Genomic DNA, 26,690 nt, shown 5'->3' with positions numbered 1-26,690 from the left:
ATTTTTTATCAATTTACCAAAACGTGAAATCTGTTGTATTGCCCCATTTAACTGGGTGATTTCAACCCATGCTCGGAACCAATCAATTGTTTTTATACAATTATAAATAAGTGAAATGTAACCTATAATAATCAGAACAACAACAACAAATACATTTCTATATTAACTTTTTCAGCGATTGAACTGAGCAGGATATATACACAAGCTGAAAAAGTAAATATTTAATGAATATGAACTGATTGTCAAATATATATAGTTTCGAGTATATTTGTACTTGAACTAAGCCACACAAAACGAAAACACCCTAAGAAGTAAGATGACGACTCCGACAGCTGACTGGAAACAGCTTATATTTCAGAACTTAAAGGCAAGAAATAGAAAAGAAACATATGAATTTGCCGATCTTATCGACTCACGTAAGTGACATCTTATAATATCTGTATTGACTTGGGTGATTTTTGCGTTATCCGAAAATGCTTTTATCCGAATACTATTGTAGATACAATTTAATTACTTCCTATAGTCAGTACTTATGTGGTTGTAGGAAGATAATGGATGAAAGGTAAAGTGATATACCTATATATGTCAACTTATTATCATGCAATGAAACAAATGTATGAAGATGTAATCCTCTGATTACCGTGTATCACGTGGTGAAGAAAACAGCTAGTAAAGAATTTCTGAATTAATCCGAACAATACCACAATAAACAAATAATATTCAAAGATTTATTTAATTCCAGTAAAAACCTTTGTTAAAATTGTTAGTTTCAGCGTGTTTAACCACTCAAAGCCAATAGTTTTATACACAACCGCAATTACATCCACTACATGTGTTGTTTTCCTGGTGTCGAAAAGGGATAGCAGTCAATTGCAAACAGCAATATGCCAACGTAACTTCAAATTTTGATTCACTGAACCATGTTAAGATTTGACATTATAAATGCCCAATCAGAACAGGGCCCACAGGGGTATTCCCACTGAACAGGCATATATTGACAGATGCGATGTGGGTGCACTGCTCTTATGCTAGAATCAATGATGATTTCATGCACAATTAAATAAAATAAAACATAAAGTAAAGAGAATGTGAAAGTATTTTTTTAAGTGTTGTGTTTCCACTTCAGTATTGCAGTTGTCTGCTTTACTTTTCAATTGATGTGATTTAATAAAGTTGACCAATAAAATGTATGGAATATGGATACATTTGGAGTATGTAGTTGAAGTATTAACAGGGCTTACTCTGCCATTCGCCAAATTAGCCAATGGCTACAAATATGGAAATTTGGCTACAAACAATTCCATTTGGCTACTAGGTTTTTTACATTATCACCCATAACATATCCAAAATAATAAGAAATAAAAAGGTAAATTTGACTACAGAAAATTTTAAGCCAGAGGGAGCCTCAAGTAAGATTTTGAAATGCATTTAAACCTGTTTTTTCTTATTTGGTTGTATTTATTTTCAAGCATAGTAATGCATGCATATGACTTTATCCAGGGCTTTTTTGTTGTTTTTGTAAAGTGGCCTTTGGCCCCCCACCCCATTGTGTGAAAAATGAGCCGAGAATTGTTAAAAATTGTGAAAATAAGAGTCGCCAACTTCTTGAAATTGTGAAAATTTCTGTCGCAAACTTCTTGAAATTTGAAAAATTTTAGTGGTGAATTTCCCAAAATTGTGAAACACAACCATTCTCACATAAGGAAATAAAGCTATGTCATCATGAGAGCCCCTTTCTTAATGTAAACAAAATTATTAATATCAGGAGATGCTTGATGTCAGGTAATGGCATGATATCATTTTACATGATGCTTTTTTATTTGTCTGTGCATGACATAAATAAGCAAAAAAGTCATACAATCAAATGCCAGATTGGTAATAGAACTGTTTTATTATTAACGCACAGCTGTCATAATTAAAGTCATATTAATTAAATTAAGGATACCATTGTAATAAAACTGGCACAGTTTTAAAGAACAAGTGCATTTTAAGCCTGATTTTCCAAAACAATTTAAATAAAAATATTTTACAACTTTGTTCACTTTGTCCTTTTATGATTTGAAGGCTTTATGTAATTTCATTGAAAACTTTTTGCAATAAAGTGCAAATATGCTATTATTTCACACGTTATATTATTTTTTTAAATAGAGAAAGTGCAGACGACTTTATATGTCAAAATGTATCAGTAATTATGCTTTTGCTAGTGAACTAAATGAAAAAAAGTATGATACTGCAGAAATGGTTTCGGTATCATGTTGCAAAATGCTAACAGACTCAGGGAAACCTAACGGAATCTTGTTGTTCAATCTGTCATCCATGCACACTTGTTAGTAAGTAGTGACCTATTAAAAAATTGTGTCACATATTTTATCTACAAGCACCCAAATGCTATACAAATATTAAAGATTGTTGTCAGATTTGTTTGTCTCACAGGTTTTCTAAAGTCAATGGTAAGTATTACAATGTAGAAAAGTTAATAAAATATAATAAATTCCTTTGACAGAAATAGGTGCCTGCAACTAGACACAAAACCAAATCCTTCTTACCAACCTGTTGGTGTCTGTTTAACCCATTTATGCCTAGTGGACTCTCCCATCCTTCTAAATTGGATCATTTTATTTCCCAAATTAGAGATTTCTAGTGTATTTATTTCAATATTTAGAATATTTCTTACTGAAATTCCTTTAAGCAAAAAGTGCAAACCCTGATGAAACACCGCATCATGCGGCGTCTCATCTGGGTCTATGCTGTTTGTCAAGGCCTTTTTTCAAGACGCTAGGCATAAATGGGTTAAAGAGTATTAAACTTCTCAAGTCCTGTTAATCTCACAGAAAACAAGCTGTTTGAGCAAGTGACTGCCCTCAAGTCTCGCAACATGCAGCTGACCCTGGAGACAGAGAAGTTGAAGGCAGAAAACCTCAGTCTGCAAGTGAGAGTTGATTCAGGGTAAGAGAACCACAGTCTGCAAGTGAGAGTTGATTCAGGGTAAGAGAACCTCAGTCTGCAAGTGAGAGTAGATTCAGGGTAAGAGAACCACAGTATACAAGTGAGAGTTGATTCAGGGTAAGAGAACCACAGTCTACAAGTGAGAGTTGATTCAGGGTAAGAGAACCACAGTCTGCAAGTGAGAGTTGATTCAGGGTAAGAGAACCTCAGTCTGCAAGTGAGAGTAGATTCAGGGTAAGAGAACCACAGTCTACAAGTGAGAGTAGATTCAGGGTAAGAGAACCACAGTCTACAAGTGAGAGTAGATTCAGGGTAAGAGAACCTCAATCTACAAGTGAGAGTAGATTCAGGGTAAGAGAACCACAGTCTACAAGTGAGAGTAGATTAAGGGTAAGAGAACCACAGTCTACAAGTGAGAGTAGATTCAGGGTAAGAGAACCACAGTCTACAAGTGAGAGTAGATTCAGGGTAAGAGAACCACAGTCTACAAATGAGAATAGATTCAGGGTAAGAGAACCACAGTATACAAGTGAGAGTAGATTCAGGGTAAGCAGCTGCAAATTACTTTACTTACTTAGTCTTCTTCACCCCTCCTGGGGCATAGGATCGGTCCCGATCTTGGGCAACATGTTTGGGGTAAGCCAATTAATAGAAAGAAAAAAATCATGTGTTTCAACAATTGCTTTAACCTTGGTTTTGAAAGGCAAAGGGTTTAACTACTCTGATGTTCTGTCAAGTATGAATATAACATTGTGAATGACTCTGTAGGCTCAGCAATCTGCCAACAGAAATTTTAAATAGATTCTTATGTCATAGAAGTGTGAATATGCTTTATAATTTATCAGTGTTTGCCCAAAACATGAAATATTTTCTTTGTTTGGTGCAAAATGACAAATGCAGCAGATTGATCCAAAATCTCATTGGAACGTGTTTTTGATTATTGTAGTAGTATGTCTGACAACTTGAACTTAGCAAACAGAAAAAAAATAATGTTACTAGATTATGAAAAAAAAAATCTTTAACTTTTACACATGCTTTAAAAGCTAAAGGCTTTAACAAATATTCTTAAAATTAAGATTACACTTCTGATTAAGATTACACTTCTGATTAAGATTACACTTCTGATTAAGATTACACTTCTGATTAAGATTACACTTCTGATTCAGTTATAGCAACTTAGAAAATGTAAGCTGCAACTGATTTTTTAAGATTAAGCTTTTAATAAATTTACAGGAGTGTTAACCCTTTCAGTGCTGGAACCGAATTTTGAGAACGTGGCATCTCATCAGGATCCAAACTGTTTGCTATTCTGGTAGTATTCTTTGAAAAAAATCGAAGAAAATGCTAATTTTAGAAATTTAGCTGACAACATTTTAGCAGACGACAAATTTCCCAGCATGCAAAGTGTTAAGCCATAACATGACCATTATTTCCACAGTGGGCCAGGCAGTGGGGTCCCCAATGAAAAAGTTCAGCAGCTGGAACAGAAACTCTTCAAACTGCATGAGGAACTCACAGAGATGCACAAGAAGAGAGGAGAGGTGAGACGGTGGGGGCTGAAACCAGTCCAGTACCTTTGTGTACAGTTTAACCCATTTATGCTTAGTGGACTCTCCCATCCTTCTAATTTGGATTAATTTATTTCTAAAATTAGAGATGTCTAGTATATTTATTTCTATATTTAGAATATTTCTTACAGAAACTCCTTTAAGCAAACAGCACAGACCCTGATGAGACGCCGCATCATGCAGCGTCTCATCTGGGTCTACGCTGTTTGCGAAGGCCTTTTTTCTAGACGCTAGGCAATAATGGGTTAATGTACAGATTTTTTGGGGGATAACCTACATTTATTTTAAAGATATAAGATATTTTAACTTAGTTAACACAACTACAGAGGTATAGATAAGATGCAAATCTTCATAAAATAATTATGAAAAATAAAAACAGTTGATCCTAAGCATAGCATTTCTTGTTATCCCCACGCTTTTTTAAAAAAAGGTGGGGATATTGTGGTTATCTCCGCCGTCCGTCCGTCCGTCTGTCTGTCTGTCTGTCCGTCCGTCCTGGCCACTATCTCCTCCTACACTAAAAGCACTAGAACCTTGAAACTTACACACATGGTAGCTATGAGCATATGTGCGACCCTGCACTATTTGGAATTTTGATCTGACCCCTGGGTCAAAAGTTATAGCGGTTGGGGTGGGGCCGCGTCAGAAATTATCACTCATTTTTTTAGGTTTTTTTTACATTTACTTCTTTATTTCTACACCGATTCACTTCAAATTGATACTGGACCTCTCTTATGACAATACGGTCAATCTCAACCATGCATGGCCCCATTCCCAACCCTGGGGCGCCCCGCCCACATAGGCCACACCCACCAAAAATTTCCATTTACTATAATTTTTTCATTTCTACACGGATTCACTTCAAATTGATACTGAACTTTTGTTATGACATTAGGGTCAATCTCAACTATGCATGGCCCCAATCCCAACCCTGGGGCGCCCGCCCACATAGGCCACACCCACCAAAAAATTCCATTTACTATAATTTTTTCATTTCTACACGGATTCACTTCAAATTGATACTGAACTTCTCTTATGACATTAGGGTCAATCTCAACTATGCATGGCCCCATAACCAACCCTGGGGCCCCGCCCACATAGACCACACCCACCCAAAATTGCCTTTACTATAATTTCTTCATTTCTACACCGATTCACTTCAAATTGATATTGAACTTCTCTTATGACAATATAGTCAATCACAACTATGCATGGCCCCATTACCAACCCTGGGGCGCCCCGCCCACATAGACCACACCCACCCAAAATTGCCTTTTACTATAATTTCTTTATTTCTACACCGATTCACTTCAAATTGATACTGAACCTCTCTTATGACAATGCGGTCAATCTCAACTATGCATGGCCCCATTACCAACCCTGGGGCCCCGCCCACATAGACCATACCCGCCCAAAATTGCCTTTTACTATAATTTCTTCATTTCTACACCGATTCACTTCAAATTGATACTGAACTTCTCTTATGACAATACGGTCAATCTCAACTATGCATGGCACAATTACCAACCCTGGGACGCCCTGCCCACATATGTCACACCCACCCAAAATTGCCTTTTACTATAACTTCTTCATTTCTACACCAATTCACTTCTAATTGATGATGAACTTCTCTTATGACAATACGGTCAATCTCAGCTATGCATGGCCCCATTACCAACCCTGGGGCACACCTAGGTCAAACATTCGGCGTGGGGATACGCGTCGGCCTCTGCCGCGCCATTTCTAGTTTGTAATTGGTTTAAGGGCTCCAAAACCTCATACTTAGCTTAGATATATTTTTTGAAATTTTCAAGTGATTTCATAGCATCACAAATCTATTCATTACATGTGTATATAATGTAAGATTTTACTGGGATTTACATCAGTATTATTAGTTTCCTTTGTGATATGTTTATTATAATTTATGTTATGCCTCATGTTGATGTTAGAGTGCCACTGTTTAGAAGAATGTATACAAAAATAAGGTTTGTCTCATGCTGTTCTGCTCATTATTATTTCTGTGTGTCGACAGAATGCCCAGCAGATCATTGACCTTAATGCGGCCCTCAAAGAAAAGGAGAAAGAAATACTTGTAAAGGATGGAAAGTAAGCTGCAACCAACAGTGTTAATAGCATGACTTAATGGTTCACAGACTTAAATGTTTCCTTATAAAAGCCGGCTAGTACAGCATGGCTGTTTAAGTGCTACTCATACCTTATGCTACCAATAAGGGTGTTGTCCACATACGGTAATGTGACATTGCCTGTAGTCACTATGGAAAACATACCCAATTTCCTTCAATTCATGAAATTCACCCAAGTCTTTTATTTCTACTTTAATGGCTTTTTCTTGAATATGCCTTTTTATGCCCCCGGATGGATAGATAGGGGGTATATTGTTTTTGTCCTGTCTGTCTGTCTGTCTGTCCCAAAACTTAAACCTTTGTTAATGTGCAATATTGAAAATAGCAACTTGATATTTACCATGCATGTGTATCTCATGGAGCTGCTCATTTTGAGTGGTGAAAATTCAAGGTCAAGGTCATCCTTCAAGGTCAAAGGTCAAATATCATTGTATTTTTCTTTCCTAAAACTTTAACCTTCGTTAAAGTTTTATCATAACTGTTTAAATATTGAACACAGCGACTTCATATTTGGCATGCATGTGTATCTTGTGGAGCTGCTCATTTTGAGTGGTGAAAGGTCAAGGGCATCCTTCAAGGTCAAAGGTCAAAAATTATATAAAAAAAAAATCATTTCTCCATTCAATCTCTTACTTACTTCTCGTTGAGCTGCACATTTTGAGTGGTGAAAGGTCAAGGTCAACCATAAAGCTCAAAGGTATGGCTTCAAAGCGGCGCAGAATGGGGCATTGTGTTCTTGACAAACACATCTCTTGTTTTATTAAAATGTTTTTTATATGTTTATATTTCTTAATTGATTATTGATTTATATTTTTGTAAGCAAAACAGGATTTATTATACAAAGCCTTATTTGATCTGTTCTCCTTAGTTATCCTTGAGATTTTGCAAATAAACTTTTTTAATACAAGCCCATTATAACGTTTACATAGAACAACTCCAGTATAGCACTTTTCATATATGAGGTGCATCATGCGACAGTGGATCCTATGCCATAAGCAGCCAGCGTAGCTCATGACCAGCCTGCGCAATTGCAGTCAGGACAGGAGCTATCTTGTCAGCCATAAAGTTAATCAATGTTTCTTGGTCTCACTAGCAGAAAAGGTCGCTCCTCACCAGACTGGCAATAGCTACAGTGGTCTATAGAGCTCTACTGTGGTCTATAGCTACTGTGGTCTATAGAGCTCTACTGTGGTCTATAGCCACTGTGGTCTATAGCTACTGTGGTCTATAGAGCTCTACTGTGGTCTATAGCTACTGTGGTCTATAGCTACAGTGGTCTATAGAGCTCTACTGTGGTCTATAGCTACTGTGGTCTATAGCAACTGTGGTCTATAGAGCTCTTCTGTGGTCTATAGCTACTGTGGTCTGTAGCTACTGTGGTCTATAGAGCTCTACAGTGGTCTATAGCTACTGTGGTCTATAGCTACTGTGGACTATAGCTACTGTGGTATATAGCTACTGTGGTCTATAGCTACTGTGGTCTATAGCTACTGTGGTGTATAGAGCTCTACTGTGGTCTATAGCTACTGTGGTCTATAGCTACTGTGGTCTGTAGCTACTGTGGTCTATATAGCTTTACAGTGGTCTATAGCTACTGTGGACTATAGCTACTGTGGTCTATAGCTACTGTGGTCTACAGCTACTGTGGTCTATAGCTACTGTGGTCTATAGCTTCTGTGGTCTACAGCTACTGTGGTCTATAGCTACTGTGGTCTATAGCTTCTGTGGACCACAGCTACTGTGGGCTACAGCTACGGTGGTCTATAGCTTCTGTGGTCTATAGCTACTGTGGTCTATAGAGCTCTACTGTGGTCTGTAGCTAATGTGGTCTATAGCTACTGTGGTCTATAGCTACTGTGGTCTATAGCTACTGTGGTCTATAGCTACTGTGGACTGTAGCTACTGTGGTCTATTGCTACTGTGGTCTATAGCTGCTGTGGTCTATAGCTACTGTGGTCTATAGCTGCTGTGGTCTATAGCTACTGTGGGTATAGCTACTGTGGACTATAGCTACTGTGGTATATAGCTACTGTGGTCTATAGCTACTGTGGTCTATATCTAATGTGGTCTATAGCTACTGTGGTCTATTGCTATGGCCCATTTTCATATGATGCAGCTTCACACAGTTTCCTTAAAAACATTTCCCCAGGTTGAGTGATGCACACTCAACTGAACAGACATTGAAGAATGAGATGAAGAATCTGGAGAGGACAATCCTGGAACTGGAGGCCACCAATCAGGTATGCATAGCATTGAACCTCCAGGAACACAGTGGATATTTACCAGCAGTGCTCGTGGAAAATGGTGCGTCATGCATGTGCATAAAGTTTTATACCAGATTAGCCTGTGCAAACTTCACATGTTTTAATTGCAGCCTTGGTCTTAAACTGGATTTAGACTGACAATCCTTAAGGTACTCAGATAGATTGTTGCACCATTTTGGACTGACGATGGCGAGATATCTTTCAGCCTTTTTTGGTAGTTTTGTGACCTTAATTTATACTGTCCTCGAGCAGGTACAAAACAATTCCCTTATTTAGTTAAGTTTAAACCTATTTATTGTAGCTCGATTGCATTAGATCCTCAGGCTTATTGAAACGCTCTCCAGTCCGTTTCCTTGGCCTAGAACCAGTATTTGGTGTCTTTAGGGGAGATCTAAAGAACGCTTCCACAGTGAGTATAGAACCCATGACCCCCCGGTCGCTAGGCAGACACCATTTCCATTACACCACAGCGACCTCATTATTCCCTTATTTAAAATGGAGCTGTACGATTGATAACCCTAAAGACAACCTTGTAAAACTTTAAACATCACCCTGGCTTTTCCTGGAAGCCAGTGTAGGTATTATAGGAGATCAGTTGGTTTTTCAAAAGAAGCCTTCAAGGCTACTCTTCCAGCATTATTTGAACTTGCTGTGGCTTCTGTTTTTGGTAAGCAGGAACTTGCGTAAAAATACCGTTTCAAAAGTCATTGACTGATTTTCCATTAACGAAGCAGAAGGGAAAAACATCTGAAATTAGTGTATCATGCACAAAAACCAGGGACTTTTTTTCAAGATCCAGAAAAAAGTCAAATCAAATAGATACAAGTAAAAACAAATCAAATCTAAAACAAATCTCATTTTTGCTTCTGTTACATGTGTCTAACCCATACCCGCTCAAAGGCAAAGTCAGAATGGCTATGTGCAAACATCATATAAACCAGAACAGCCTTCAAGGAACTCACAGATTGCGGCTTATAAGTATCTTAAGGTCTGGTAAAAAGGGTCTTTATTAAAATATAATTTTATAAGGAACTACAAATGAGTCAAAATGGGTATCTTAGCGGTACAGGATTAATTCAAGCCCTACTGTATACTCCAGACGCTGAAAGACGAACACCAGGCTCTGCAGATGGCCTTCACATCCTTGGAGGAGAAACACAAGAAACTGATGAATGACAATGACGAGATCATGGCCCGCTGGCTGCAACAGAAAATGGCCCAGGCAGACGCCTTGAATCGGGAGAACGATCAGTTTATGGCGTGAGTACTTTTGTACTCAGATTTTTCAGCACCATGTTCAGTTTATGAATGGGGATGGGGGAGGGGGACATTGAGATGGGCTGTTGAATGAAAGTTTATGGATGGGGGTGGGGGAGGGGGACAGTGAGATGGGCTGTTGAATGATAAAGTTCTGGAATTTTTTTTCAGTGTTTTTATCTTGTTTTAGTCTTAATTTTTATGCCCCCGAAGGAGGGCATATAGTGATCACACTGTCCGTCCCTCCGTCTGTCTGTCTGTCTGCCTGTCTGTCACACTTCGCGTTTAGGTTTTGAAAAATGCTCATTACTCTATGTCGCTTCAGATGTAGCCTTTATATTTGGTATGCATGTGTATATGAACAGGGCCTTTCCATACGCACACAAACGTTGACCCATTTGACCTTGAACTTAGTGTCCGCGTTAAGGTTTCGATATCTGCGTTTAGGTTTTAGAAAAATGCTCATAACATCTACCAAAGCGTTTTTTGGTGGCATTTGTCTTCCTATGGAGACAGCTCTTGTTTTTAGCTCAACTACTCAGCCATTTGTTGACATCAGCATTTACAAAATAATCTGGTTGGATTGGTAATAGTAAAATTGCATCATCTCCATATCACTGTTTTATGTATGCACCTTGTTGTACTCAGGGACTACCCTATGGGCAACTAGAGCGATAATTTCGCTCTAACGCCTGTGATTTCGCCCTAGGAGCCCAGAAAAGCGAAGATCAAGTCGTCCAATTTTTTTAGTAAACAAGACCGAGAAAGCGAAAATCAAGCCGCCTGATTATTTTTGCTAAGGCGTGCTACCGCTCGCAGGCGATTATCAAGTTTATTGTTTGTTGTTTATCTAAGGGTTACACAATTTACCCCCCGCACGGATCGTTAATTGACTGTGACAAAGCAGTCCCATACTATTGGTTGCTAGTACAACACACTCGTGCCTCTTCATGCGTGCCCTAAGTTGTTTAATGATTACGTGATAATTGAATGACCATCCGATAATTGCTGGTTTTTGGCAGACGGTACGGTAAAAGAAAGTCGGCAAAATTAATTTAAGAAAAACAAAATTCATCAAAGGTCTATTAATAACGTAGATCCACAATTAAGTCCAGCGAGTTTTGTCAGTTTGTTAATCCACTGATAATTAAAATTAACACCCATCATATATAAACTGGAATCACAGGTAATTTTTATGCCCCTTTTTGAAGAACAGGGGGCATTTAGTGATCGGACTGTTCGTCCGTCTGTCTGTCCGTCTGTCTGTCTGTCTGTCTGTCTTTCCGTCACACTTTGCGTTTAGGTTTCGAAAAATGCTCATAACTTCTATGTCCCTTGAGATATAACCTTCATATTTGGTATGCATGTGTATATGGACGAGGCCTTTCCATACGCACAAAAAATTTCACCCCTGTGACCTTGACCTTGAACTTAGGGTACGCATGAAGGTTTCGAAATCTGCGTTTAAGTTTCAAAAAATGCTCATTACTTCTATGTCCCTTGAGATATAACCTGCATATTTGGTATGCATGTGTATATGGAAGAGGCCTTCCCATACGCACACAAATTTCACCCCTGTGACCTAAACCTTGAACTTAGGGTCCGCGTTTAGGTTTCGAAATCTGCGTTTAAGTTTTGAAAAATGCTCATAACTTCTATGTCCCTCGAGATATAACCTTCATATTTGGTATGCATGTGTTTATGGACGAGGCCTTTCCATACGCACAAAAATTTTCACCCCTGTGACCTTGACCTAGATCTTAGGGTCCGCGTTTAGGTTTCGAAATCTGCGTTTAAGTTTCGAAAAATGCTCTTAACTTCTATCAAAGCATTTATAGGTGGCATATGTCATCCTATGGTGACAGCTCTTTTTTTATGCCCCTGAAGGAGGGCATATAGTGCTCGGACTGTCTGTCCGTCTTTCCGTCACACTTTGTGTTTATTTGTTATTAATTTGCTTAATTGGTTGCAACTGGTGCCTTTGGCTTTGTGAGTTTTGGATTTCAATGGTCTTTTTAGCTCGAGTATTTTATATGAAATATATATAGTGGAGCTATCCTACTCATGTCGGTGTTCCGTTTCCGTGCCGTTTCCATTAGCGTGCAAATGTTAACGTTTTCGTACAACCCCATTTATTTTCATTGTCCCTTGACATATTGCTTTCATACTTTGCATACTTGTTTACCAACATCACCCCAACCTATAAACAAGAGCAGACAACTCTATCAAGCATTTTGTCATAATTATTGCCCCTTTTATACTTAGAATATGCATATTATTGATAAATCTATGTTAAAGTTTGCGTACAACCCCAAATATTTCCTATATCCTTTGACATATTGCTTTTATATGTTGCATACTTGTTTACCCCTGTGACCTTGACCTTGAACTTAGGGTCTGCGTTTAGGTTTCGAAATCTGCGTTTAGGTTTCGAAAAATGCTCATAACTTCCATGTCCCTTGAGATATAACCTTCATATGTGGTATGCATGTGTATATGGACAAGGGTTTCCATATGCACAAAAATGTTGACCCCTGTGACCTTGGCCTTGAACTTAGGGTATGCGTTTTGGTTTCAAAATCTGCATTTAGGTTTCGATAAATGCTCATAACTTCTATATCCCTTGAGATATAACCTTCATATTTGGTATGCATGTTTATATGGACAAGGCCTTTCCATACGCACACAAATTTTCACCCCTGTGACCTTGACCTTGAACATAGGGTCCGCGTTTAGGTTTCTTAATCTGCGTTTAGGTTTCGAAAAATGCTATAACTTCTATCTAAGCGTTTATAGGGGGCATATGTCATCCTATGGTGACAGCTCTTGTTTATGCTAACAAGTCATAATACTACACAGAAACATCGAGAAAACACATTTCCTCAATTAGATATATATTATTCAAGTAGAATTAAATTGCTACGCCATGACCTTCGACATTGTAAATGGCGGACGTATTGAAACATTCAACCCGCGTTCAATTCAAAGCTGGCGATTCAAATTACAAGTAATGGTGATTCAATAATGGAGAAAGCATTAAATGGATTTAATAAACATTTGATAAGGTTTGTTAAACCAGATAACAACAAGGAAAATTTGGATTATAAAAGTTAAACATTTAAGGCATTCTTAAGTGTACATATTTCGGACATGTATATTATTCGGATAAACAGTAATAGATATACATGATGTTCCATGCATTAAGATTGTGTTTTGTTACAAAAGCATTTATAGGGATGATGTTAATATAATGACGATAAATATGTGATGAAAAGGTGCTACCGGTACACTGACAAATGTGTTATGATGATGTAGATTTCAATGAGAATTTATTGTTTTTACAAATAAACATAGTATAATGATAGAAATAATAAAAGTTGTGAAATGAACATGTTTTTTTTTTATATTGTCCGCACAAACTTCTCCCTGATTTTCCAAACTTCTCCCTGTTTCAAAAAAAAGGAGAAGTCACTTCTCCCTATTTTTAAGGCCTAGGGTAGTCCCGTAGTACTTAACCCTTTCCCACTCAGTAGCAAAGTAAAAATGGCTATATGCAAAGAGCATACATAACCGACAATTTCTCACTAATTAGGTGCACCATACCTGATGAACTTGCAAAAAATAATCCGAGAAAATTGTTCATTAAATGTATTTCAAATGCTAGAACAAATCATATTCTACATGTATGTAAAATTTCATATGCATAACTCAAAGGGTTTATGAGTAATCGGTATATAAAGAACACTACCAATAGAGCGGAAAAATGTTTATTTAAATGTCCGTTATAATACACCATCAAATGTTTAGGTTGGTTTATAACGTTTAATAACCGCAAAAACGGTGTCGATTATAATATGCAATTCATAAAATACATGAATTTAAAAAAACATTAACATAAAAATCATTTTTGACAATGTTGTTTTAATGTATACCTTTTGAAAATCTACCTATGAAAAACATTAATTTCCTTTATACATGCTTTTCTAAATATTATGGATGTATAATTGCGTATTAACTTACTGAGAGTAGATACAGGGCTAAGAATATTGGTTAAAGAAAAATACGTCGATATTTTAACATCATTAACATTTCATGACATATCAAATGGTAGTCTATAGTATACAAAGCATTTCAAATGTAACGACCATTTTTGTAACGGAAATTTAATTAAATATGATTTTTGAAACATTTATAAAACACATTTATAATTTCATTGAACAAATATGAATGATAATAAGAACTGACAATTAACATTATTTGAGGATATGTTGCGCTAAATTTACTCATAAAATATGTATTTTTATTTTTTACACATTTATTAATTTTTAATATCATGTAGTTTTTTAGTTTTTGAGTCTTTTTCTTACACATCTAATATGATTATATGATAAAAGTCAGACTAGTGCTAAACATTAATAATACTAAAACCAGTTCTGTATCAGATTGGGTTTATTTTATAATTTATGTTTATTATTGCACTTGTTTAAAGCACCACGTAACGGAGATTTTTTGAGTAACGGATATTTTGTTCAGTAATCAAAGTCATTAATTATTGCTTGCCTCATACAATATCTTAAAAAAAGATTATAACTTTTTAAACGGTAATCTTAATGCCTAAGAAAATATCAACAATCAACGTCAAATAAGTCAGGTTGACCCTTCATACTTGTAATCACCCTAACAATTTTGCATGTGAGCTTGAAAGTTTTGTTCAACAGATTGTAGAGCATCGTCGTCAAACTTGAACATTCTGTTGGACCTTCCTGTGGGAACTGGTGGAGGCATGGTGCAAAGGATATCTTGTTTGACAATCCATAACTGGTCTTTCTGGCTGGACCACTGAAACGACTGTTTCTTCTTTTGCATAAAGTTAATCTCAACTTCTCCGCTGGCAAGATCGCACACTTGCCCAATATACCATTTCCCCTGGTATATAGCAGCAACAAAATCATCCTTTTTGCACTCTACCTCAGATGGTGTAAGGTTTTCAAGAGGCCTTGAACTATTTTCAGCTACAAAATCATCCTGTTCGCACTCTATCTCAGATGGCATTGGGTTTTCAAGAGGCCTTGAACTATTTTCAGCAATAATCGTATTACTGTTGGTTGTTGGGCTTTTCATGTCTTCTTGGGTTGACGCCTTTGACCATGAACAACCCATTTGTCCTGTTAAGCAATCAGCACAGTAGCAGCTGGTATTCCGATATAATATCTTGCAATCACCCAAACCAACCACAGCATGCAGCTTCATAGTACCGGCTACCGACTTAATACTCTGACTGGCAACAGATACCGCTCTTGCTTCACAAATATCCCGAGAAACAAACCGGAAATTGACATTTGTCATATTCGATGTCTTGCCCCAGTTGTAGAAATCGCGCGCATCGCTTATGACGCACCTGCCGCTTCTGCTTGCCTCATCCGCCATCCGTTTGCTTGTGCCTCCTTATCCATCGCATGGACCTTTGCCATGCCCGCTTTCAAAGTAATTCCACCGGGCATGTCACCCATATGTTTCAAAGTGGTTGGCAACTGCATTAAAAATATATTTGTTGCGGTACTGCGATGACGGCGAGTCGCTCCAGTAATGAACCATCTCCAGTTGCGGATCAATCAATTTCAACTCTGGAATGAGGTCATCGATGAAGGCCAACACTGTGGACGCTTTGTGTGAGGCCTCATCTGAGACCGTTACAAAACTTTTATGCAACAATTCACCATCAGCATTCTTCCAATATGCAACCATAGGGTGCAGTGTAACGGCTGACTGATTGAAATAGGCACTCTGCACTTCTTCGTGAGAACGACAGGTGTAGTTTTCTGCAAAATCAAGTTGTACGATGAAGTGATGTTCTGGTAATGTTTGCTTCAACAGTTTTATTTGTTCATACTGAATGTGAACTCTTTGTACATGTTCTTTAAAGTCACCCAGCTGTGTAGTTGTGTCATGAATAAACTTATCTCTGGGTACAATGTTTTCTACTATCCGCGTCACGGTCCGTTTTCTGCCTTTATCCTCTGTTTCTACACGCGTCCACTGACTTACCGAAACCTCAACTGGTAGCTTCTCTCTCAACATATCTTCAGAAATCTTTGTTTCAACAACTTTTTCTGGATTTGCGACAATCTCAATGTGTTTTCGCAGGGCCTTCACCAAAAGCGATGCATTTTGGTGTTTAAAGCATAAACATGAAACCCTTGACAGCATTGCTGTTTTATATATGTAAGATGGTCTAGATCGGCAAAATGTTGCAAAGGAAATGTCATTTGATGGGTTTTCTGCTTTGAATTTCAGATACAAATTTTTCAGGTAATCAGTTAATATATGCACCTGTTGCTTACATCCTGTTGCAGTCTTCTTTGCGTCACTTTTACCTGGCTGTGTGCGACTGTTGTCTTCACGCTTCATGAAGTTAATTACCTGTTCACGATTCTTTTCAAGCTTACTAAGGTGCTTCTTAATTCCAATCTGATGCACTTTGCTATTAACTCTTCCTAGTTGATTTCGCCCAAGTCCGGTTTTCATAGACAAGTATTTAATTGTTCTGTACTTCTTGGCTATTCTCCCAGCTACTATATTGTAAATTGCTGCTCTCTTATCTCTCGGTGTGTTCTTTTTTGACGCCCTAATTTCACTTACTAATACATTACTTAGCAGAATGGGACGCCTGAGTTTCTCCTTCTGTTCAGCAGTCAGATTTGCGGCCTCCATGTCTCGTTCTGTCTGTTTACTCGGTGTCAATTCAACACTTGGTACATGCTTAGTACTCTCAGTACTCTTTCTGACTCTCTGCAACGCTCTTTGTGAACTTTTGTACTTCGTTTTAAGCTTGTCTCTTTCTTGCTCAAGGATTCTTACTCGGGATACTGCAGCTGATCTATCTCGTTTCCACCGTTTCAGTGCTGCCTTTTGCCGTCCTCTGTTGATCTCGTTAAAATCTAATCGAACTAGTAATCTTCCGCGTTCAGTTTCATTTCCTCCATTTCTAGTGTGGCGTTCGTCGCTTGTTTCTAATCCGGTGTCTTCCTCAATTCCCCGACTTTCATAACCACTAGTTTGGCTACTGTCTTGATGTGCTCTTTCCGCCCGCTTTCTGGCATAAAACTCTCTTAAATTGGCCCGATTTCTTCTATTTCTTTCTTCTCGGTCTCTTTCTGACAATTGATGAGACGACACATAATTGCGCCGCTTTCGCTCCCTTTCCCTCTTTAAATAGTCTTCCTTGTTTTTCTCTTTCAGTCTCTCGCGATATGCTTTTTGAATTTCGGCTCGGCTTTTACCCATGGTTGTTGCTGAAAGTATAAAATTTCCGTTACCGAAATTAAATGTCCGTTACGCTATATGACCCTAAAAAACCCGTTAAAACAACTATAATGCGTTTTAGAAATTATCTCAAAACTTCAGTTGATGTATTTATTGTCGTCTGACTCCAGTTATATGAATATTTATTTTATACTGAAGACACATGTACTGATATTTGCTATGTGTATCATCGTTTCCTTAAAAGCATATGAAAACCACAATGCACGCAATTTAAAACACCTTACTCAATAAAATTGTTAAAAAAAGTTAGCTATGACATCTTTTTCACAAACTATAAAAGATGTACGCATATGCGAGTTGTTATTTAAAAAATAATTAAGCTCAGTTGAATTATCCAAAGGGATATTAAAAAATTATAACTCTCTGATTATACTCCTTTAATTGACGTTTCGGCATAATGCCTTTATCAAAACATTGGAAATTATATGTTAACTACATTTTTACGTTTTTTGACTGCACAATTTAAATAACAAAGAAAAATGTTTTTAAACGTCAAATGACGTTGTACATGATGACGTCATAAATGGCGTTATATAAAATGGCGCCAAAAAAATGTCAAAATTCGCCAAAAATGAAATGACGTTAAACACTTACATATTGTATCTTAATCCTATGTTAAATGTGTGCTTTATATATTTAATAAATTGATATTTTACAATAAAATAATCATCATCATATGTAATTATAATCTACCTTAACTTATTATCATAAATTAAATAGGGTAAACTTATTTAATGACTCTTATTATTTCAATCCATATCTATGTATAATATTCTAATGATATTTGATTAAATAATCATATATACTTGCTATTCTATATATCATATACACATTATGGACAAGATAAATTGCATAAAGTACTATTATTTTTACATTCATTTATGTTGATGATTAATATAAAATGTTTTTTACATATATTTTTTACAAGATAGTTTCCCGTAGCAGGACATCAAGTTGATTTTTTGTATTTAGTCCATTTGGTGATTGCGTTTGAAACTTCTTTATAAATTCCAATTCTTTAATAAGTCTGTAATAATGGGAACTGTCTCTTATTTGTGTTAACACTGATACACCCATATCCTGCACTCTGTGGCCAGCACCATTGAAATGTTCTGAGATTGGTTTCTCTCTTCGTAGTCGCACGTCAGCCTCGTGTTCTTTGGCACGTTCCTTTAATGATCTGCTTGTCTCTCCGACGTATACCATCTTTTGGCATTTAATACAAAATATACCGTACACCAAGTTATAAATGTTACAGTTCTGTTTTATTGCTTCGTTTGGAATGTCACTTTTTGGGTTGTTATGAAAACCTCTTTTCAACATTTTACAGACTATACAATTAGTCTTACACGATTGTGGTATTAGTTGAAAACGTTTGTTTATCTCTTTATTTGTTTTTCCATGAACTAAAATGTCACCGATATTTCTATCTCGTCTGTATGCAACTATTGGTACGTCTGGGAATATACTTACGTTATGTGTCACATAAAGATTTTATATCAAAGTGTGTAAGACATGGGATTGTACCAGAAGGATTCAAGATCAACTGGAATATTCAGATAGACTGTAGCGATGAAATACTAAACAAGTGTGAAAAAATCAAACAAGATGCGTCGGTGAAACTCATGGAACTCACATTGGTAGCTTGTGAAGAGAAAATTAACAAACTAAGAAGCGATGTATGTGTGGAAGATTTAAACAATGAGGACCATAAACTGTTTTCAAAACGGAAGCTAGCTGAACTTACACAGAAAAAGAATGAAAAATTCTACAAGCTGTTGAACTGTAAGTTAGATTTTTTATCTTCATTGGTAACAATAGACAATTTTCAAGAAAGTTCCATACAAATGGATGGGAACTGTTTCTACAGATGTATTGCAAAAGAAATATATAACAATGACAACAAGCACGAAATAGTTAGACAAAAAATTAATAACCATATGAAGGACTTAAAAGATGTTTACAAAGAATACGTAGATAGAAGTATCACAAAGCATATAGAAAATCATTCATTTAGTGACGGAAGAGTTGAATCGTGGGCAACTGAAGCCGAAATATATGCAGCAGCAACCCTATTTTTAAGTGAAATATGCATATTTGCTGACGACCAAAATATTACAAGTAAACTACTTTTCCAACCACTTAATGGAGTAAAAACAAAACGAAAAATATTCCTAAGATTAAGAATGCAGCATTTCACTTTACTGCATATAAAATTGGACCAAAACAAACACCAATACCTTCCTGAATATGAGAGAATGAATAGGGAAGTTCAAATAGATTGGTTTACAATGGAGTCCTGTTGCAATTTTGAAGAAAGAGGGCATAAAATGAACTATCAAGATAAGAAAAATAGAAAAACGCAAGAGTGTGATACACAAAAACTTAAATCAAACGGTAAAAGAACTAAAAACAAGGGTGAAAATAAACCAGCAAAAAAAGACACAATTGAAACAAATAATAATAGTCTTGACACTGTTACAAATCTGTCTTCAAGAAAGTTAACAGAAGCAGAAACAAGTCTATTATCCAAAGGAATATCTTTTGTACCGTCTAAAAAACACGTAGATTTATCTAAGATACACAGTGACCTAGCAGAATGGGAGAGACGGATGCGACTCGCAGAGTATTTCCATAGTGATGAAAATCAAGAAAGGAAAAATGAAAAGGAGGAATATGAGATAAAGAAAGAAAGCCGTTTTACTCCTGAACCTGGTAGAGAAAAGTGGCTAGATGCTTATATAGAAGCAGTTAAAAATGATATTCTAAATGGCATAAAAGAAAATGGACAGTCAAATATCACAAGACAAGAAAAACAAGCATTGCACACGTTACTAAATGATTCCAGTATAATAATAAGGCCTGCAGACAAAGGTTCTGGAATAGTGATAACAGACGCAAATGAATATGTAGAAAAACTCCGGAATGAACTGAATGACAGCACATCATATGAAAAAACTAATGGGAATGGACTTGACAATGCAAACAAAAAGGTGAAGCAACTAGCAAATAAACTATTTAAAAACGGCATTATCTCAAAGAAATTACAACAATACTTGATACCAAAATATCCATCAAGAGGGAAACTCAAAGGAAATCCAAAAATACATAAAAAAGGCAACCCGTATAGAACAATCGTAAATGGCATTGGAACAAGTACTGAAAGAATGGCAGAGGTAGCAGAAAAGGAGCTAGAAACCTATGTTATAGAAACACCAAGCTATATAAGAGACACCACAGCATTTTTAAACGCTATAGAGAGGGAAATAACTACACCATTACCAGAAGGAATTATCTTATACTGTTTTGATGTTGTCAAGTTATACCCATCGATTCCAAAGAAAGAGGGCCTAGAGGCGTGCAAACAAGCTTTAAATGAACGCTGTACTAAGACCATCAACACTGAAGCGGTGATTGAAATGATTGAAACTGTTTTAGAAAATAATGTGATCGAATTTTGTGGACAAGAATACAGACAAAAAGAGGGAGTAGCTATTGGATCGAAACTTGGGAGAAATTATGCCTGTTGTTACATGAGAAAATGGGATGAACAATTATCTGAATACAATAAACAACCAATATTCTATAAACGTTTCATAGATGATGGGTTTGGACTATGGACGCATGGAATTGACGAACTCATGAAATTTTTCGACTATGCTAACAAAATACATGAAAACATCAAAGTAGAATTAAGATGGAACACAACACAGATAGATTTCTTAGACACAAAAATTCAACTAGAAGATAATAAAATAACAACTGATTTATACTCAAAGCCAACCGATAAACATCAATATGTCCAATATGACTCAACAAATGTGAAGAAAGCAATACCCTATGGATTAGGAATACGTTTAAAAAGAATATGTTCTGACGAAAACAAATACAAACATCGTAAAAAAGAACTAAAACAGAATCTACAAAAAAGAGGATATCCAAATAAATTTGTAAACCATGAGCTATCCCGAGTTGATAATTTAAATAGGAAAGACTTACTTAAGAAGAAAGAAACAAATAAAACAGCCAACAAGAGAGTACCACTAGCTATAACTTATTCTAACAACCTTCCAAATATCCACTCAATAATTCGAAAACATACAGACAAACTATATAAATCAGACAGAATGAAAAATATATTCCCAGACGTACCAATAGTTGCATACAGACGAGATAGAAATATCGGTGACATTTTAGTTCATGGAAAAACAAATAAAGAGATAAACAAACGTTTTCAACTAATACCACAATCGTGTAAGACTAATTGTATAGTCTGTAAAATGTTTAAAAGAGGTTTTCATAACAACCCAAAAAGTGACATTCCAAACGAAGCAATAAAACAGAACTGTAACATTTATAACTTGGTGTACAGTATATTTTGTATTAAATGCCAAAAGATGGTATACGTCGGAGAGACAAGCAGATCATTAAAGGAACGTGCCAAAGAACACGAGGCTGACGTGCGACTACGAAGAGAGAAACCAATCTCAGAACATTTCAATGGTGCTGGCCACAGAGTGCAGGATATGGGTGTATCAGTGTTAACACAAATAAGAGACAGTTCCCATTATTACAGACTTATTAAAGAATTGGAATTTATAAAGAAGTTTCAAACGCAATCACCAAATGGACTAAATACAAAAAATCAACTTGATGTCCTGCTACGGGAAACTATCTTGTAAAAAATATATGTAAAAAACATTTTATATTAATCATCAACATAAATGAATGTAAAAATAATAGTACTTTATGCAATTTATCTTGTCCATAATGTGTATATGATATATAGAATAGCAAGTATATATGATTATTTAATCAAATATCATTAGAATATTATACATAGATATGGATTGAAATAATAAGAGTCATTAAATAAGTTTACCCTATTTAATTTATGATAATAAGTTAAGGTAGATTATAATTACATATGATGATGATTATTTTATTGTAAAATATCAATTTATTAAATATATAAAGCACACATTTAACATAGGATTAAGATACAATATGTAAGTGTTTAACGTCATTTCATTTTTGGCGAATTTTGACATTTATTTGGCGCCATTTTATATAACGCCATTTATGACGTCATCATGTACAACGTCATTTGACGTTTAAAAACATTTTTCTTTGTTATTTAAATTGTGCAGTCAAAAGACGTAAAAATGTAGTTAACATATAATTTCCAATGTTTTGATAAAGGCATTATGCCGAAACGTCAATTAAAGGAGTATAATCAGAGAGTAAAAAATAATTGAAAATAACATTTTACCAAATCTCCGTTACCAGACCATAACGGAGATTTTATTAAATGAACAACATCATTGCAGCCACTGATATGAAATACGGGTACAAATAACATGCATATACAATGGTTTAAACATATTTCTTCACAAAAAAGACGGACGTTATACGATATACTACACAACAATTAAAATATGATATATAATACATGGTATACTCACAATTGTAAAAATTCTCGCCTTCAGTGAACCTGAACTTTTCCGAATTTCCACAGTGTATTTTCCTGAGAAACTCTTATAAAATGTCTACGTAAAAGATTTCGATGACATCAGTTATTACATCATCAAATACGTCATATTAACTCTGCTTTTGATTTTCGGTATCGGATATTTTGTATCGGAGATTTAAGTTGATGACATAAGTAGAAAGAAACACAACTTGAATCTGCAAGTATGGCGGTTATTAATTTATAAATTTAAGCTTACAGCTATATGGTTGTTTTCATTGGCAAAATTAGCCATTGCTCTTTAAGTTCATCGATATTTCGCCAGTCACGGAAATTTTCCCTTGTACACGCGGAAATCATATTACTTAAAATTTGACTTAACAAAAAAGAACAAACGGAAGCCTAGTTGTGTTCTATAATGCCAGTAATACAGTTGATAAATTATGCATGCCATTTTAAATAAACGGTTACATTTTAAGTTGATATTGATTATATATTGGCGACGACTTTTTGCAGTAACGGCAATTTTCAGCAAAAACATTGACGTAAGCGACAAAAAATAATTGTGTAATTTTTATTAATAGAATGACAAACAACACGAACTACTTTATATGAAGTAAATTGAATATAACTGCTTCAAAGTCCAACTAAGTAATTGAAAACTTGCCGAATTTAAAGTACGATGAACGTTATTTCATTCGAGAATTCAAGTGTGGCGACAGTAACGGAAATTTAAATTTTGATATTAAGCTGGTTTCATTTTGGGTCTAAAAGCCTTAAAATCAATATTTAGCGTAAGCAACACTTGATACATGTCAATATGGTTAATTTGATGTGTTGATATTTCTTTTGATAAGACTTGTATAGTGTCTTTACAGCGGCGACGCAGTGTGCACCTAATTAATGAGAAACCGTCAACCAGAACAGCCTGCAGTCTGTTCAGGTTTAATTATGTTTGCTGCTCATCAGTATCTTAGGGTTAGAGATAACGCCTTTAAAACTTGAATATAGTAAGAAAGGTCTTCAATTAATTATAACTTTCTAAGGGACTAAAAATGCGTGAAAATATGTAAGTAAGTGGTAAACGTATAATGTACTTAAAATATTCAGATAAACATATGCGTGCAACCACTGCTATCTCTAGCCGACATGAAGACCTAGCATGCAGTTGCATTTGTGGTCGGTTGGGTCAATGTCAAAGTCATTGTTGCTTAAACAAGATTAAACCCAGAAACTAAGTGAGGATGTAAATATTGTTCTGAAATGTTGTGAAAAGGCAGATTACAGGCTGATCAAGCGAGGGGTTTCATTTGGACAAGTGGGACAAGATCACTGTTGGCTCAACTGAAGAGTTTCCTCGCTGTAACTTGATTTTGGATGGAAGTTTTGTGTTGCAATTGGGTTTGTACGTAGCCTACATGAAGACATAGAATGGAATTGCATCTGAGGCCAGTAGGGTCAAGGTCATTTATAAAAAAAATATATGTATTGTTTCCATGCAATACCTTGTATTGCTTTCAAAGCTAATTAGATTCTTTTAAATATATTGGTAAAAAGTTTATAAACTTCAAATGGTAACATTTTTTGTTTGAATGTATACATTTTCATGTTTGTGTTTACATGTAATACTTCCGATATGAGACTTCAAATATGTCTTTGTGGTCATTATATACCCCCACAAACGAAGTTGAGGGGAGTATATAGGAGTGAGCTTGTCTGTTGGTCGGTCTGTCGGTCCGTATTAAGTGTCTGCTCTCTAATTCAGGTTGTTTGCATCTGATCATCACCAAACTTGGTCAGATGTTTAATCTAGATGATTTTTAGGTCAAGTTTGAATATGGGTAATGCTGGGTCAAAAATTTGGTCACTGGGTCACTTAGTGCGTTTTAAACATTCAGCATGGTGTCGGCTCTCTAATTGAAGTAGTTTTCATCCGAGCTTCACCACGATTGGTCAGAAGTTGTATCTAGATGATGTGTAGGTAAAGTTCGAACATGGGCCATACCGGGTCAAAAACTAGGTCAAGGGGTCACTAAGTGCGTTTTAAACATTGAGCATGATGTCTGCTGTTTCATGTGAAGACAACATGCAAAATATTCTGTGTCAATGCAGCATGTGGGGGTATTCTTCACCTCTGTGATAAAGCTTTAGTTATATCAGGTTACTGACAGAAAATGTACAGTATATTACGGAATCAAAAGATGGGTCAAGTGCGCTGTCTTGATGCAGCTCTTATTGCATAGAGATATCACCAAACTGTGTGTACCAGTCACTGTAAGAGTGTCACAGTTTTCAAAAGAAAATGACTGTATCCAGAAATTAGTTGTTTGTAATATAAAATATATTATCCAGCTTAAAACAAATGTTCTAAGACTATATGTTGACGAATATTAATATTCTTACTGTATGTTCATAACCACTGTACACATACTAACTGTTGATAACTGTACTTATGTACTCTTACTAAATTCTCATAACAGCTGTACTCACACTTTATGATCAGCGTATGCAAACATGGGTCTTAAGCCATATACCGGCAACATAAGTCCATACCAGTCTAAGACCACAAAAACCTTGCATTACTTTATAGCTAACATACTGGTAGTAGCTCCTTACCTGACTATGAGATTGCAGCATAAAGCATAAGACCTATATTTGCATGACAAGGGTTGTATGTTGATGATTGCACTTTTGTACCCTCACTGTTTGTTCATGTGTTAGACACAAGCAGAGGATGTTGCAGAAACAGTTGGCAGAGGCTGCACTGGAGCCTGTGACTGTCACAGAGTAAGAAACAAACAGATATGAAAAGCTGTCTTGAAAAACACATGTGCACAGGCTAAACAGGGACAATACTTTCCACTAAATGGATATTTGCTAAGAAGAGACTTCCTTTAACCCTTTGCATGCTGGGAAATTTGTTGTCTGCAAAAATGTCGTCTGCTGAATTTCTATAATTAGCATTTTCTTCGATTTTTTTTCAAAGAATACTATCAGAATAGCAAACAGTTTGGATCCTGATCAGACGCCACGTTCTGTGGCGTCTCATCTGGATCCAAACTGTTTGCAAAGGCCTTTAAAATTCGGTTCCCGCACTGAAAGGGTTAAATTAAAATGCAATAAAAGCGGTAAGGGTCGTCCAAGATTAGCCTGTGCAGACTGCACTGCCTAATCAGCTATGACACAATTATACTGATGCATTAACGCCTGTTTTCGCATAGATCAGCTAAAATTAAGAGTTTGCAAATGCATAGCGGATAGTATCATGGTGTCGGCATAGCAATATGAGGTTCCGGTTTTGATCCCCATTTTGGGTACATTAGCAAGATTTCCTCCATAAATACCAAAGCACAGGTTCTTCCCAGACAGAAATACTCAAGAGCATCTTAATAAGCTTAAAGCTAAAGATGCAATTAAGATAAAACTGATTGTAATTATACAGAAGTGAGGACAGTGTATGATCTCTGAGCTTTTTTATGTCCCTCAGTCTATACTGGGGAGACATATTGTTTTTGCCCTGTCTGTTTGTTTCTTGGTTTGTTTGCGTCAAACTTTAATATTTGCCATAACTTTTGCAATATTGAAGATATCAACTTCATATTTGGCATTCATGTGTATCTCATGGAGCTGCTCATTTTGAGTGGTGAAAGGTCAAGGTCATAATATCAAGGTCAAATATATGGGGGGGGGACATAGTGTTTCACAAATACATCTTGTT

At 36.1% G+C, this 26,690-nt stretch overlaps 1 protein-coding gene across 6 annotated transcripts in view; it reads left to right on the top strand.

The window, feature by feature from the left end:
- Nucleotides 1-221: 221 nt before the first annotated feature.
- LOC127836302 (autophagy-related protein 16-1-like) overlaps nt 222-26,690 on the top strand; it is a 39,091-nt gene continuing 12,622 nt past the window's right edge. Inside the window, exons 1-7 of one of the 6 annotated variants that reach the window (XM_052362818.1) lie at nt 222-416; nt 2,832-2,946; nt 4,385-4,487; nt 6,547-6,620; nt 8,808-8,898; nt 10,022-10,182; nt 25,694-25,759. In XM_052362818.1, the coding sequence (XP_052218778.1) occupies nt 317-416; nt 2,832-2,946; nt 4,385-4,487; nt 6,547-6,620; nt 8,808-8,898; nt 10,022-10,182; nt 25,694-25,759 (710 nt within the window). In that variant the 5' untranslated portion in view covers nt 222-316. The other 5 variants (XM_052362819.1, XM_052362821.1, XM_052362823.1 and 2 more) reach the window with 5 other exon arrangements.

Source organism: Dreissena polymorpha, chromosome 6 (assembly GCF_020536995.1).
Source record: "Dreissena polymorpha isolate Duluth1 chromosome 6, UMN_Dpol_1.0, whole genome shotgun sequence".
Taxonomy (NCBI): Eukaryota; Metazoa; Mollusca; class Bivalvia; order Myida; family Dreissenidae; genus Dreissena; species Dreissena polymorpha.
This window is presented reverse-complemented; position numbering and strand designations above follow the sequence as displayed.